Below are 13,814 nucleotides of genomic sequence, written 5' to 3' on the forward strand. Positions count from 1 at the left end.
AGGACCCCAAATACCCACCTAGGACCCCCCTAAACCCCCAAATAACCCCTGGGGCCCCCAAATCCCCCCCAGGACCCCAAATACCCACCTAGGACCCCCCTTAAACCCCCCCAAATAACCCCTGGGACCCCCAAATCCCCCCCAGGACCCCAAATACCCACCTAGGACCCCCCTAAACCCCCAAATAACCCCCGGGACCCCCCCCAATTCCCCCCCGGGACCCCAATCCCCCCCGTCCCCCCCCCCCGCGCGGTGACTCAGCGCTCGGCGGCGCGGCCCCTTTAAGCGCCCCCCTCGCCCCTCCCGCCGCTTCCTCTGACGTCACAGCCCCCCCCCCGCACCGCACGCGCGCGCCGCAGCCTCGGCGCGAGACCAGGTGGGGCCCGGGGGGGGGGGCGGCAGGTTTTGGGGCGAAAAAGTCGGGTTTTGGGGCCAAACGTGTGGAGATTGGGGGAGGGGGTGGGTTTTGGGGCCAAACGTGTGGAGATTGGGGGCTGGGGGCGGGTTTTGGGGCTAAACGTGTGGAGATTGGGGGCTGGGGGGTGGATTTTGGGGCTAAACGTGTGGAGATTGGGGGCTGGGGGCGGGTTTTGGGGCTAAAAGTGTGGAGATTGGGGGAGGTGGGTGGGTTTTGGGGCAGAAAATGTAGATTTTGGGCTTGGGGGAAGACTTGAGGGCAGATTTGGGGGCTGGGGGCAGATTTGGGGCTGAAAAGGTAGCTTTAGGGGGCTGGGGGGCAAATAGGGGACTGTGGGGGCAGATTTTGGGGCTGGAAAGAGATTTTGGGGTGGAGGAGCAGATTTTTGGGGTGGGGGAGCAGATTTTGGGGCTGTGGGGGCACATTTTGGGATGAAGGAGCAGATTTTTGGGGCTGTGGGGGTAGATTTTGGGGTGCAGGAGCAGATTTTTGGGGCTAGCATGGCAGATTTTGGGGTGGGGGGGCAGATTTAGGGGGGGAAGAGCAGGTTTTGGGGCTGGAAAGGCAGATTTTGGGGCTGTGGGGAGCAGATTGAGGGAGGCCCCGCTCTGCCTCATGCAGGGGGAGGAGGAAGGGGGGCCCTGCCCGGACGCCTGGGCCCTTCCTGCTGCCCTTGAGACGCCCTTGGGGCTCCGTCCCGGACGCCTGGGTCCCTCCCCTCCCCCCAAATTCCCCCCCCCCAACCCGGATGCCTGGGACACCTTGGTCCCTTCCCCCCCCCCAATTCCCCCCCCCCAACTCGGACGCCTGGGTCCCGCCCCTGACTGCACCCAGAGCCCTACCCGGACGCCTGGGTCCCCTCCCCGCCCGCGGTGACTTCCCCAACCCGGACGCCTGGGTCCCATTTCCCCTTCGCAGCCGCTGCCGCCCGGACGCCTGGGTCCGTCTACCCCCCCCCCCCCAAATCCGGGCGCCTGGGTCCCTCTTCCCCCCCCCCCAAACCCGGACACCTGGGTCCCTCTTCCCCCCCCCCCCAAACCCGGACGCCTGGGTCCCTCTTCCCCCCCCCCCCCAAACCCGGACGCCTGGGTCCCTCTTCCCCCCCCCCCCAACCCCAGACGCCTGGGTCCCTCTTCCCCCCCCCCCCCCAAACCCGGACGCCTGGGTCCCTCTTCCCCCCCCCCCCCAACCCCGGACGCCTGGGTCCCTCTCCCCCCCCCCCAAACCCGGACGCCTGGGTCCCTCTCCCCGCCCCCCCCAAACCCGGACGCCTGGGTCCCTCTCCCCTTCCCCCCCAAATCCGGGCGCCTGGGTCCGTCTACCCCCCCCCCCCCCAAATCCGGGCGCCTGGGTCCCTCTTCCCCCCCCCCCAAACCCGGACGCCTGGGTCCCTCTTCCCCCCCCCCCAAACCCGGACGCCTGGGTCGCTCTTCCCCCCCCCCCCCCCAAACCCGGACGCCTGGGTCCCTCTTCCCCCCCCCCCCCAAACCCGGACGCCTGGGTCCCTCTTCCCCCCCCCCCCCAAACCCGGACGCCTGGGTCCCTCTTCCCCCCCCCCCCCCAAACCCGGACGCCTGGGTCCCTCTTCCCCCCCAACCCCAGACGCCTGGGTCCCTCTTCCCCCCCCCCCCAACCCCGGACGCCTGGGTCCCTCTTCCCCCCCCCCCCAACCCCGGACGCCTGGGTCCCTCTTCCCCCCCCCCCAACCCCAGACGCCTGGGTCCCTCTTTCCCCCCCCCCCCAACCCCAGACGCCTGGGTCCCTCTTTCCCCCCCCCCCCAACCCGGACGCCTGGGTCCCTCTTTCCCCCCCCCCCCAAACCCAGACGCCTGGGTCCCTCTTCCCCCCCCCCCCCCCAAACCCGGACGCCTGGGTCCCTCTCCCCTTCCCCCCCCAACCCGGACGCCTGGGTCCCTCTCCCCTTCCCCCCCCAACCCGGACGCCTGGGTCCCTCTCCCCTTCCCCCCCCAACCCGGACGCCTGGGTCCCTCTCCCCCCCCCCCCCAACCCGGACGCCTGGGTCCCTCTCCCCCCCCCCCCCCAACCCGGACGCCTGGGTCCCTCTCCCCCCCCCCCCAACCCGGACGCCTGGGTCCCTCTCCCCGCCCCCCCAAACCCGGACGCCTGGGTCCCTCTCCCCTTCCCCCCCAACCTGGACGCCTGGGTCCCTCTCCCCTTCCCCCCCCCCAAACCCAGACGCCTGGGTCCCTCTTCCCCCCCCCCCCAAACCCGGACGCCTGGGTCCCTCTTCCCCCCCCCCCCCAAACCCGGACGCCTGGGTCCCTCTTCCCCCCCCCCCCCAAACCCGGACGCCTGGGTCCCTCTTCCCCCCCCCCCCCCAAACCCGGACGCCTGGGTCCCTCTTCCCCCCCCCCCCCCAAACCCGGACGCCTGGGTCCCTCTCCCCTTCCCCCCCCCAAACCCGGACGCCTGGGTCCCTCTCCCCTTCCCCCCCAAACCCGGACGCCTGGGTCCCTCTCCCCTTCCCCCCCAACCCGGACGCCTGGGTCCCTCTCCCCTTCCCCCCCCAACCCGGACGCCTGGGTCCCTCTCCCCTTCCCCCCCCAACCCGGACGCCTGGGTCCCTCTCCCCTTCCCCCCCAACCCGGACGCCTGGGTCCCTCTCCCCTTCCCCCCCCAACCCGGACGCCTGGGTCCCTCTCCCCGCCCCCCCCCAAACCCGGACGCCTGGGTCCCTCTCCCCGCCCCCCCCCAAACCCGGACGCCTGGGTCCCTCTCCCCTTCCCCCCCAACCCGGACGCCTGGGTCCCTCTCCCCTTCCCCCCCCAACCCGGACGCCTGGGTCCCTCTCCCCTTCCCCCCCCAACCCGGACGCCTGGGTCCCTCTCCCCTTCCCCCCCAACCCGGACGCCTGGGTCCCTCTCCCCGCCCCCCCCCAAACCCGGACGCCTGGGTCCCTCTCCCCGCCCCCCCCCAAACCCGGACGCCTGGGTCCCTCTCCCCGCCCCCCCCCAAACCCGGACGCCTGGGTCCCTCTCCCCGCCCCCCCCCAAACCCGGACGCCTGGGTCCCTCTCCCCTTCCCCCCCCAAACCCGGACGCCTGGGTCCCTCTCCCCTTCCCCCCCCAAACCCGGACGCCTGGGTCCCTCTCCCCTTCCCCCCCCAAACCCGGACGCCTGGGTCCCTCTCCCCTTCCCCCCCCAAACCCGGACGCCTGGGTCCCTCTCCCCCCCCCCAAACCCGGACGCCTGGGTCCCTCTCCCCTTCCCCCCCCAACCCGGACGCCTGGGTCCCTCTTCCCTTCCCCCCCCTAACCCGGACGCCTGGGTCCCTTTAACCCCTCCCCGGACCCCATGGGCAGGGGAGTGTGGGGCGTTTCCCCGGACGCCTGGGCCCGTGGGGTGATGCGGGGTGTGATTCCCCGGACGCCTGGGCCCCGTGCCCGGACGCCGGGGTCCCCGCTGAGCCCCCCCCCCCTTTCCCCGCAGCCGCCGCCACCATGCCGCACCAGTACCCGGCGCTGACGCCCGAGCAGAAGAAGGAGCTCGCCGACATCGCCCTGCGCATCGTCGCCCCCGGCAAGGGCATCCTCGCCGCCGATGAGTCCACCGGTGCGGCGCTGGGAGCACTGGGAGGGGAGCGGGGGGCACTGGGAGGGGATTGGGGGGCACCAGGTGGCGCTGGGAGGCACTGGGAGGGGACTGGGGGGTTCCCAGGTGGCACTGGGGGGCACTAGGGTGAGATCAGGGGCACTGGGGAGCACTGGGAGAAGATTGGGGGGCACTAGGTGGTGCTGGGAGGGGACTGGGAGGTGCTGGGAGGGGACTGGGGGCTCTCAGGTGGCACTGGGGGGCACTAGGGTGAGATCAGGGGCACTAGGGAGCACTGGGAGAAGATTAGGGGGCACTAGGTGGTGCTGGGAGGGGACTGGGAGGCACTGGGAGGGGACTGGGGGCTCTCAGGTGGCACTGGGGGGCACTAGGGTGAGATCAGGGGCACTGGGGAGCACTGGGAAAAGAGCAGGGAGGCTGTGGGAGTGAATTGAGGGGCACTGGGTGACACTGGAAAGGGATTGGGGGGCACTAGGTGACACTGGGAGAGGAGTTGGGGCATTGGGAGGGGATCGGGAGGCAGTGGGTGACACTGGGGGAGGGACTGGGAGCACTGGGAGGAGATCGGGGCACTGGGAGGGATCGGGAGGCAGTGGGTGATGCTGGGAGGGAATGGGGTGACATTAGGTGATACTGGGGAGGACTGGGAGGTCTTGGGAGGGGATTGGGGGCACTGGGTGGGACTGGAAGTTGCTGGTGGAAGACTAGGAGGTTACTGGGGAGAACTACAAAAGCATTAGGAGGCACTGGGTGACGCTGGGAGGGCACTGGGTGACCCCAGGTGAGACCAGGAGGAGCCCAGGTGGCCCCAGGTGAGTCTGGGAGCACTGGGAGCCCCACAACCCCTGGCATCCCTGGTGCAACGGGAGCGTGGGTGCCACCAGGGTGCCCATGGGTGACCGCAGGTGACGCTGGGTGACCCCAGGGTGCCACTGGGGGTTACAGGGTGACCCCAGGTGAGACTGGGAGGCCCTGGGAGCACTGGGAGCCCCACAACCCCTGGCAACCCTGGTGCAACGGGAGCGTGGGTGCCACCAGGGTGCCCATGGGTGACTGCAGGTGACGCTGGGTGACCCCAGGGTGCCACTGGGGGTTACAGGGTGGCCCCAGGTGAAATCAGGAGGCCCTGGGAGCCCCACAACCCCTGGCAACCCTGGTGCAACAGGAGCGTGGGTGCCACCAGGGTGCCCATGGGTGACTACAGGCGACAGTGGGAGAGCCCAGGTGCCACTGGGGGTTTCTAGGTGGCCGCAGGTGGCCACCAGGTGGCCCCAGGTGAGACCGGGAGGCCCTGAGAGCGCTGGGAGCCCCACAACCCCTGGCAACCCTGGTGCAACGGGAGCGTGGGTGCCACCAGGGTGCCCATGGGTGACTGCAGGTGACGCTGGGTGACCCCAGGGTGCCACTGGGGGTTACAGGGTGGCCCCAGGTGAAATCAGGAGGCCCTGGGAGCCCCACAACCCCTGGCAACCCTGGTGCAACAGGAGCGTGGGTGCCACCAGGGTGCCCATGGGTGACTGCAGGCGACAGTGGGAGAGCCCAGGTGCCACTGGGGGTTTCTAGGTGGCCGCAGGTGGCCACCAGATGGCCCCAGGTGAGACCGGGAGGCCCTGAGAGCGCTGGGAGCCCCACAACCCCTGGCAACCCTGGTGCAACGGGAGCGTGGGTGCCACCAGGGTGCCCATGGGTGACTGCAGGTGACGCTGGGTGACCCCAGGGTGCTACTGGGGGTTTCTAGGTGGCCCCAGGTGGCCACCAGGTGGCCCCAGGTGAGACCGGGAGGCCTTGGGAGCACCGGGAGCCCCGCAAAGCCCAGCCGCCTGGGGTGGCGTGGGTGCCGCGGGCGGCCCCGGCGGGTGACGCGGGCGGCCCCGGCGCAGGCAGCATCGCCAAGCGGCTGAGCTCGGTGGGGGCGGAGAACACGGAGGAGAACCGCCGCTGGTACCGCCAGCTGCTCTTCACGGCCGACCAGCGCGTCGACCCCTGCATCGGCGGCGTCATCCTCTTCCACGAGACCCTCTACCAGAAGGCCGACGACGGGCGCCCCTTCCCCGCCGTCATCCGCGCCAAGGGCGGCCTCGTCGGCATCAAGGTGGGGACGTCGGGGGGAGGCGGAGGCGTTGGGGAGATGGGGGGAAGTTGAGGGAACGTTGAGGGACGGTGGTGGACACAGAGATGTTGAGGGGATGCAGGGACGTTGGGGAGGCGTGGAGATGTTGAGGGAACGTTGGGGCACGGTGGTGGGCGCAGAGAGGTTGAGGGGACGCAGGGGCGTTGGGGAGGCGTGGAGATGTTGAGGGAACGTTGGGGCACGGTGGTGGGCGCAGAGACGTTGAGGGGACGCAGGGACGTTGGGGAGATGTGGAGATGTTGAGGGAACGTTGGGGCACGGTGGTGGACGCAGAGAGGTTGAGGGGACGCAGGGACGTTGGGGAGATGTGGAGCCGTTGAGGGAACGTTGGGGGACGGTGGTGGACGCAGAGATGTTGAGGGGACATTGGGGAGGCGTGGAGACGTTGAGGGAACGTTGGGGCACGGTGGTGGGCACAGAAGTTGAGGGGACGCATGGACATTGGGGAGGTGTGGAGATGTTGAGGGAGCGTTGGGGGACGGTGGTGGACACACAGGTGTTGAGGGGACGCAGGGACGTTGGGGAGACACGGAGCCGTTGAGGGAACGTTGGGGGACGGTGGTGGATGCAGAGATGTTGAGGGGACGCAGGGATATTAGGGAGGCGTGGAGATGTTGAAGGAACGTTAGGGGACAGTGGTGGACACGGAGAGGTTGAGGGGGACGTAAGGACGTTGGGGAGACGTGGAGCCGTTGGGGGACGGTGGTGGACGCAGAGATGTTGAGGGAACATTGGGGAGGCGTGGAGACGTTGAGGGAACGTTGGGGCATGGTGGTGGGCACAGAGAGGTTGAGGGGACGCAGGGACGTTGGGGAGGCGTGGAGATGTTGAGGGAGCGTTGGCGGACGTTGGTGGACACAGAGGTTGAGGGGACGCAGGGACGTTGGGGGGACGTGGAGCCGTTGAGGGAGCGTTGGGGGACGGTGATGTTGATGGGATGCAAGGACGTTGGGGAGATGCGGAGACGTCGAGGGGACGTTGGGGGACATGGAGGTGACAGGATGTGCGGATGTTGGACACGGGGACACAAAGGGGACGCAAGGACGTCGGGGAGATGCAGAGCCGATTAGAGGACGTTGGGGGACACGGAGACGTGGATGCGACGTGGAGACGTTGGGGGGGGGACGTGGAGGGGACACTGGGGGACGTAGAGATGTGGAGGGGACGTGGGGATGTTGGGAGACAAGGAGACGTTGAGGGGACGTCGGGGGACGTGGAGACATGAAGGGGACGTAGGGACGATGGGGCACAAGGGGACATTGGGGACGTTGAGGGACACGGGGATGGTGGGGGAACGTAGTCTCAGAGTGGGGACATCGAGGGGACGTTGGGGGAGACAGGGACGTTGGGGGGATGTGGGGGACGTGGGGACGGGGTGGCCATGGAGCCAGGCCAGCTCCCAGTGACCGTGTCCCCGCGTCCCCCCCCCCCCCAGGTGGACAAGGGGGTTGTGCCCCTGGCTGGCACCAATGGCGAGACCACCACCCAGGGTGAGTGACCGTCCCCGAGGGTGGCCTCATGTCCCTGCAAGGTCTCCAAGGGTGGCCCCGAGGGTGTCCCCATGTCCCCAAGGGTATTCCTAGGTCCTTAGGAAGTCCCCAAAGATGTCCTCAAGGGCTTCTCGGGTCCCCAAGGGCGTCCCCAGGTCCCCAAGGGCGTCCCTGAGGGCTTCCCTGTGTCCCCAAAGGGGTCCTCGTGTCCCCAAGAGGTTCTCTAGGGTATTTCGGTGTCCCCAGGTCCCCAAGGGTGTCCCCAAGGGGGTCCCTGTGTCCCCAAGCGGTGCCCAACATTGTTCCTGTGTCCTCATCGGCATCCCAGTGTCCCTGGCTGTGTCTGCGTGTCCCCAAGGCTGTCCCCGTGTCCCCGAAGCTGTCCCCAAGTCCTCTCTGCCTTCTCCACCTTCCCAAGGCTGTCCCCGTGTTCCCTATGTCATCTCTGTCTCTCCAACGCTGTCCCCAAGGCCATCTGTGTCCCCGACGCCATCCCCGTGGCTCTCCCCACGCGTTCCCTGCCACCATCCCCACCTCCTCGCCGGTGTCCCCAAGGCCGTCCCAGTGTCCCCAAGGCCATTGCCATCACCATCTCCATGCCTCTCCCTGCGCGGTCCCTGCTGGTGTCCCCGAGGCCATCCCCCAATGCCACCCCATGTCCCCGAGGCCATCTCCACGTCCCTACGGCCATCTCTGCGTCCCCAAACCCATGACTGACCCCATCTCTGTGGTTCAGTCCCCGCTGGTGTCCCCGAGGCCGTCCCCAAATGCCACCCCATGTCCCCTACGGCCATCTCTGCGTCCCCAAGCCCATGACCAACCGCATCTCCGTGGTTCAGTCCCCACTGGTGTCCCCGAGGCCATCCCCCAATGCCACCCCATGTCCCCGAGGCCATCTCCACATCCCTACGGCCATCTCTGCGTCCCCAAGCCCATGACCAACCCCAACTCCGTGGTTCAGTCCCTGCTGGTGTCCCCGAGGCCATCCCCCAATGCCACCCCATGTCCCCGAGGCCATCTCCCACGTCCCTACGGCCATCTCTGCGTCCCCAAGCCCATGACCAACCGCATCTCCGTGGTTCAGTCCCCACTGGTGTCCCCGAGGCCGTCCCCAACTGCCACCCCATGTCCCCGAGGCCATCTCCACATCCCTACGGCCATCTCTGCGTCCCCAAGCCCATGACTGACCCCATCTCCGTGGTTCAGTCCCCACTGGTGTCCCCAAGGCCGTGCCCCAAGGCCATCCCCATGTCCCCTACGGCCATCTCTGCGTCCCCAAACCCATGACTGACCCCATCTCCGTGGTTCAGTCCCTGCTGGTGTCCCCAAGGCCGTCCCCAACTGCCACCCCATGTCCCCGAGGCCATCTCCACATCCCTACGGCCATCTCTGCGTCCCCAAGCCCATAACCAACCCCATCTCCACGGTTCTCCATGGTCCCCGAGGCCATCTCCACGTCCCTACGGCCATCTCTGCGTCCCCAATGCTGCCCCCCGCCGTCGTCCTCGTGGCCGTGTCCCCCTCCCCCCCCCATCCCCACCCGCGTCCCCACGGTGTCCCCGCGCGCCCAGGCCTGGACGGGCTGATGGAGCGCTGCGCCCAGTACAAGAAGGACGGGGCCGACTTCGCCAAGTGGCGCTGCGTGCTCAAGATCTCGGAGCACACGCCCTCGCGCCTCGCCATCATGGAGAACGCCAACGTCCTCGCCCGCTACGCCAGCATCTGCCAGCAGGTCTGTCACCCCCGCCCCAGACGTGGCGTGGGGTGCCGGCGGGTCCCCGCCTCCTTTTGTCACCTGGGAGGGGTTGGAGAGCTCCCGGCGTCGGTGTGTCACCCCCTCCCGGGGGTGGCTGGGGACCTCCCGGCTGGGCTGTCGCGCCGGGACGCGATGCGGTGGCGTGTCCCTGCGTTCCCTCTCGTCACCCCGGGGTGGCCGGGGGTCTCCTGGCCGCGGCGCGGCGCCGGGACGCGACGTCGGTGGTGTCCTTGCGTCGCCTCTTGGCGCTCTGGGATGGCCGGAGATGTCCCGGCGGTGTCGTAGCGCCGGGATGTGGCCTTGGCGGCCTTCCCGCGTCACCTGCTGCCACCCCGAGGTGGCTGGGGATCTCCTGGCTGCGCTGTGGCACTGGGACGTGGCTTCGGCCACGTCCCTGTGCCACCTGCTGCCACCTCGGGGTGGCTGGGGACATGCTGGTTCCACCGTGGTGCTGGGACGTGGTTTTGGTGGCGTTCCTGTGTCACCTCGGGATGGCTGGGGACTTCCTGGTTGTGTCGTGGTGCCAGGAGATGGCCTTGGCAGTGTCCCTGTGTCGCCTAGTGTCCCCTCCTGTCACCATGGGGTGGCTGGGGAGCTCCTGGCTGCGCTGTGACACCCAGACGTGGCTTTGGTAGCATCTCTGCGTCACTTGCTGTCACCCCCGGGGTGGCTGGGGGCCTCCTGGTTGTGCCGTGATGCCGGGACGCGGCCTTGGCGGGGCCCTTGTGTCACCTATTGTCACCCCGAGGGGGCTGGGCACCTCCTGGCTGTGGGTCCGTGTGCCCTTGTGTCGCCCCAGGGTGGCCGGCTGCCCCCAGGTGTCCTCGCACGTCCCCCAACTCGTGCCCTGTCCCCCCAGAACGGCATCGTCCCCATCGTGGAGCCCGAGATCCTCCCTGACGGCGACCACGACCTCAAGCGCTGCCAGTACGTCACGGAGAAGGTGGGTGTCCCCGCGTTCCCCGCCGCGTCCCCAACCGCCTCCCTGTCCCCGCCGCGTCCGCAACGTGTCCCCGCCGCGTCCCCAGGTGCTGGCGGCCGTCTACAAGGCGCTGAGCGACCACCACGTCTACCTGGAGGGGACCCTGCTCAAGCCCAACATGGTGACGGCGGGTCACGCCTGTCCCAAGAAGTACAGCCCCGAGGAGATCGCCATGGCCACCGTCACTGCCCTGCGGCGCACCGTGCCACCCGCCGTCCCCGGTGAGCCTCGGTGGCACCGGCGTGGCCCTGGGTTGGCCCCATCCCCTACGGCCGCGTCGCGCCGCGGCTGACGTCCCCGTCCCCGCGCAGGCATCACGTTCCTGTCCGGGGGCCAGAGCGAGGAGGAGGCGTCGCTGAACCTCAACGCCATCAACCGGTGCCCGCTGGCGCGGCCCTGGGCCCTGACCTTCTCCTACGGGCGGGCGCTGCAGGCCTCGGCCCTGCGCGCCTGGGCCGGCAAGCGCGACAACACCAAGGCCGCCCAGGAGGAGTACGTCAAGCGCGCCCTGGTAGGTGGGGGGACGCGGCGGGGACGTGGGGATGGGGGTCGTGGTGGGACGTGGGTTCTGGTGGGACGTGGTGACATGGATTGTGGTGGGACGTGGGGATGGGTGTCGTGGTGGGAGGTGGAGGCAGGAGGACGGGGTGCTGGTGGGACGTGGTTGACATGAGGATAGCGGCTGTGGTGGGGCATGGGGACAGGGCTCCTGGTGGGATGTGGTGACATGGGGACAGGGGTGCTGGTGGGACAGGGTGATATGGGGACGGGGGTCATGGTGGGGCGTGGAGACATGAGGACAGGGGTGCTGGTGGGACATGAGGACATGGAGATGAAGGTCCTGGTGGGATGTGGTGACATGGGGATGGGGGTGCTGGTGGGACGTGGTGATGTGGGGACGGGGATCCTGGTGGGACATGGGGACATGGAGGTCCTGGTGGGACGTGGGGACATGGGGACGGGGGTCGTGGTGGGACGTGGGGACATAGAGATGGAGGTCCTGGTGGAACGTGGTGACATGGGGATGGGGTGCTGGTGGGACGTGGGGACATGGAGATGGAGGTCCTGGTGGGATGTGGGGACATTGGGACGGGGGTCCTGGTGGGATGTGGTGACGTGGGACGTGGTGACGTGGGGATGGAGGTCCTGGTGGGACGTGGGGACGGGGGTCCTGGTGGGACGTGGTGACGTGGGGACGGGGGTCGTGGTGGGACGTGGGGACGGAGGTCCTGGTGGGAGGTGGGGACGGGGGTGCTGGTGGGACGTGGGGACATTGGGACAGGGGTCGTGGTGGGGCATGAGGACATGGGGACGGGGGTGCTGGTGGAACGTGAGGACGTGGGTGCTGGTGGGACATGGTGACATGGGGATGTGCGTCGTGGTGGGACGTGAGGACATGGGGATGTGGATTGTGGTGGGACGTGGGGACGGGGGTGCTGGTGGGACGTGGGGACGGGGGTGCTGGTGGGACGTGGGGACATGGAGATGGAGGTCCTGGTGGGACGTGGGGACGTGGGGATGGGGGTCGTGGTGGGACGTGGGGACATGGAGATGGAGGTCCTGGTGGGACGTGGTGACGTGGTGACGGGGGTCATGGTGGGACATGAGGACGTGGAGACGGAGGTCCTGGTGGGACGTGGGGACGGGGGTCGTGGTGGGACATGAGGACGTGGAGATGGAGGTCCTGGTGGGAGGTGGGGACGGGGGTCATGGTGGGACATGAGGACGTGGAGATGGAGGTCCTGGTGGGAGGTGGGGACGGGGGTCGTGGTGGGACATGAGGACGTGGAGATGGAGGTCCTGGTGGGAGGTGGGGACGTGGAGATGGAGGTCCTGGTGGGATGTGGGGACGTGGTGACGGGGGTCGTGGTGGGACATGAGGACGTGGAGATGAAGGTCCTGGTGGGACGTGGGGACGTGGAGATGGAGGTCCTGGTGGGACGTGGTGACGTGGTGATGGGGGTTGTGGTGGGACATGAGAACATGGAGATGGAGGTCCTGGTGGGAGGTGGTGACGGGGGTCGTGGTGGGACATGAGGACATGGAGATGGAGGTCCTGGTGGGACGTGGGGACGTGGAGATGGAGGTCCTGGTGGGACGTGGTGACGGGGGTCATGGTGGGACATGAGGACGTGGAGACGGAGGTCCTGGTGGGACGGGGGGACGGGGGTCGTGGTGGGACATGAGGACGTGGAGATGGAGGTCCTGGTGGGACGTGGGGACGGGGGTCGTGGTGGGACACGAGGACGTGGAGATGGAGGTCCTGGTGGGACGTGGGGACGGGGGTTGTGGTGGGACGTGGGGGCATGGAGATGAAGGTCCTGGTGGGACATAAGGACATGGGGACGTGGGTCGTGGTGGGACATGGGGACATGGGGACGTGGTGACGGGGGTCGTGGTGGGACATGAGGACGTGGAGATGAAGGTCCTGGTGGGACATGAGAACATGGGGACGTGGGTCGTGGTGGGACATGGGGATGTGGGTCCTGGTGGGACATGGGGACATGGGGACGGGGGTCGTGGTGGGACACGAGGACGTGGAGATGGAGGTCCTGGTGGGACGTGGTGATGTGGTGATGGGGGTTGTGGTGGGACATGAGAACGTGGAGATGGAGGTCCTGGTGGGACGTGGTGACGTGGTGATGGGGGTTGTGGTGGGACGTGAGGACGTGGAGATGGAGGTCCTGGTGGGACGTGGTGACGTGGTGATGGGGGTTGTGGTGGGACATGAGAACGTGGAGATGGAGGTCCTGGTGGGACGTGGTGACATGGGGACGGGGGTCCTGGTGGGACGGGGGGACGGGGGGAGCGCGGGCGTCCGCGGCGTGACGCGCGGCTCCCTGCGCCCGCAGGCCAACTCGCTGGCGTGCCAGGGCAAGTACGCGCCCAGCGGGCCGGCGGGGGCCGCCGCCAGCGAGTCCCTCTTCATCTCCAACCACGCCTACTGAGGGGCCCCGGCGTCCGGGGCCGCCCCGCCCCCCCCCCGCCGCCGCCGCCTCTCCCGCTCCGGCAATAAACGGCATCTGCCTCCGCACCCGCGTCTTGGGGGGCCCGGGCGGCCGGGGGAGGGGACCCAGGTGTCCGGGGAGGGGCCCAGGTGTCCGGGGAGGGGCCCAGGTGTCCGGGAGGGGCCCAGGTGTCCCGGAGGGAACCAAGCGTCTGTAATGGGCCCAGGTGTCCGGGGAGCGGCCCAGGCGTCCTGGAGGGACCCAGGTGTCCAGGAAGGGGCCCAGGCGTCCTGGAGGGACCCAGGTGTCCAGGGAGGGGGCCCAGGAGTCCAGGGAGGGGCCCAGGCATCCGGGGAGGGACCCAGGTGTCCAGGGAGGGGCCCTGGCGTCCGGGAGGGAACCAAGTGTCTGTAATGGGCCCAGCTGTCCGGGGAGGGACCCAGCTGTCCGGGGAGGGACCCAGGCGTCTGAGAGGGGCCCAGGCATCCGGGAAGGGCCCAGGTGTCCTGGAAGGAC

At 69.0% G+C, this 13,814-nt stretch overlaps 1 protein-coding gene across 2 annotated transcripts; it reads left to right on the top strand.

Moving 5' to 3' along the window:
* Positions 1-342: 342 nt before the first annotated feature.
* Positions 343-13,384, top strand: ALDOA (aldolase, fructose-bisphosphate A). 2 transcript variants are annotated; one of them, XM_068923299.1, is made up of 9 exons: positions 343-376; positions 3,869-3,991; positions 5,872-6,083; positions 7,558-7,612; positions 9,184-9,344; positions 10,228-10,311; positions 10,397-10,571; positions 10,662-10,861; positions 13,203-13,384. In XM_068923299.1, the coding sequence occupies exons 2-9, from the start codon at positions 3,880-3,882 to the stop codon at positions 13,296-13,298; spliced, it is 1,095 nt and encodes a 364-aa protein (XP_068779400.1). In that variant the 5' UTR covers positions 343-376; positions 3,869-3,879; the 3' UTR covers positions 13,299-13,384. The 2 variants fall into 2 exon arrangements, with proteins under 2 accessions (XP_068779400.1, XP_068779399.1); XM_068923298.1 differs by lacking the exon at positions 343-376 and adding an exon at positions 985-1,358.
* Positions 13,385-13,814: the final 430 nt, after the last annotated feature.

Source organism: Struthio camelus, chromosome 32 (assembly GCF_040807025.1).
Source record: "Struthio camelus isolate bStrCam1 chromosome 32, bStrCam1.hap1, whole genome shotgun sequence".
NCBI lineage: Eukaryota > Metazoa > Chordata > Aves > Struthioniformes > Struthionidae > Struthio > Struthio camelus.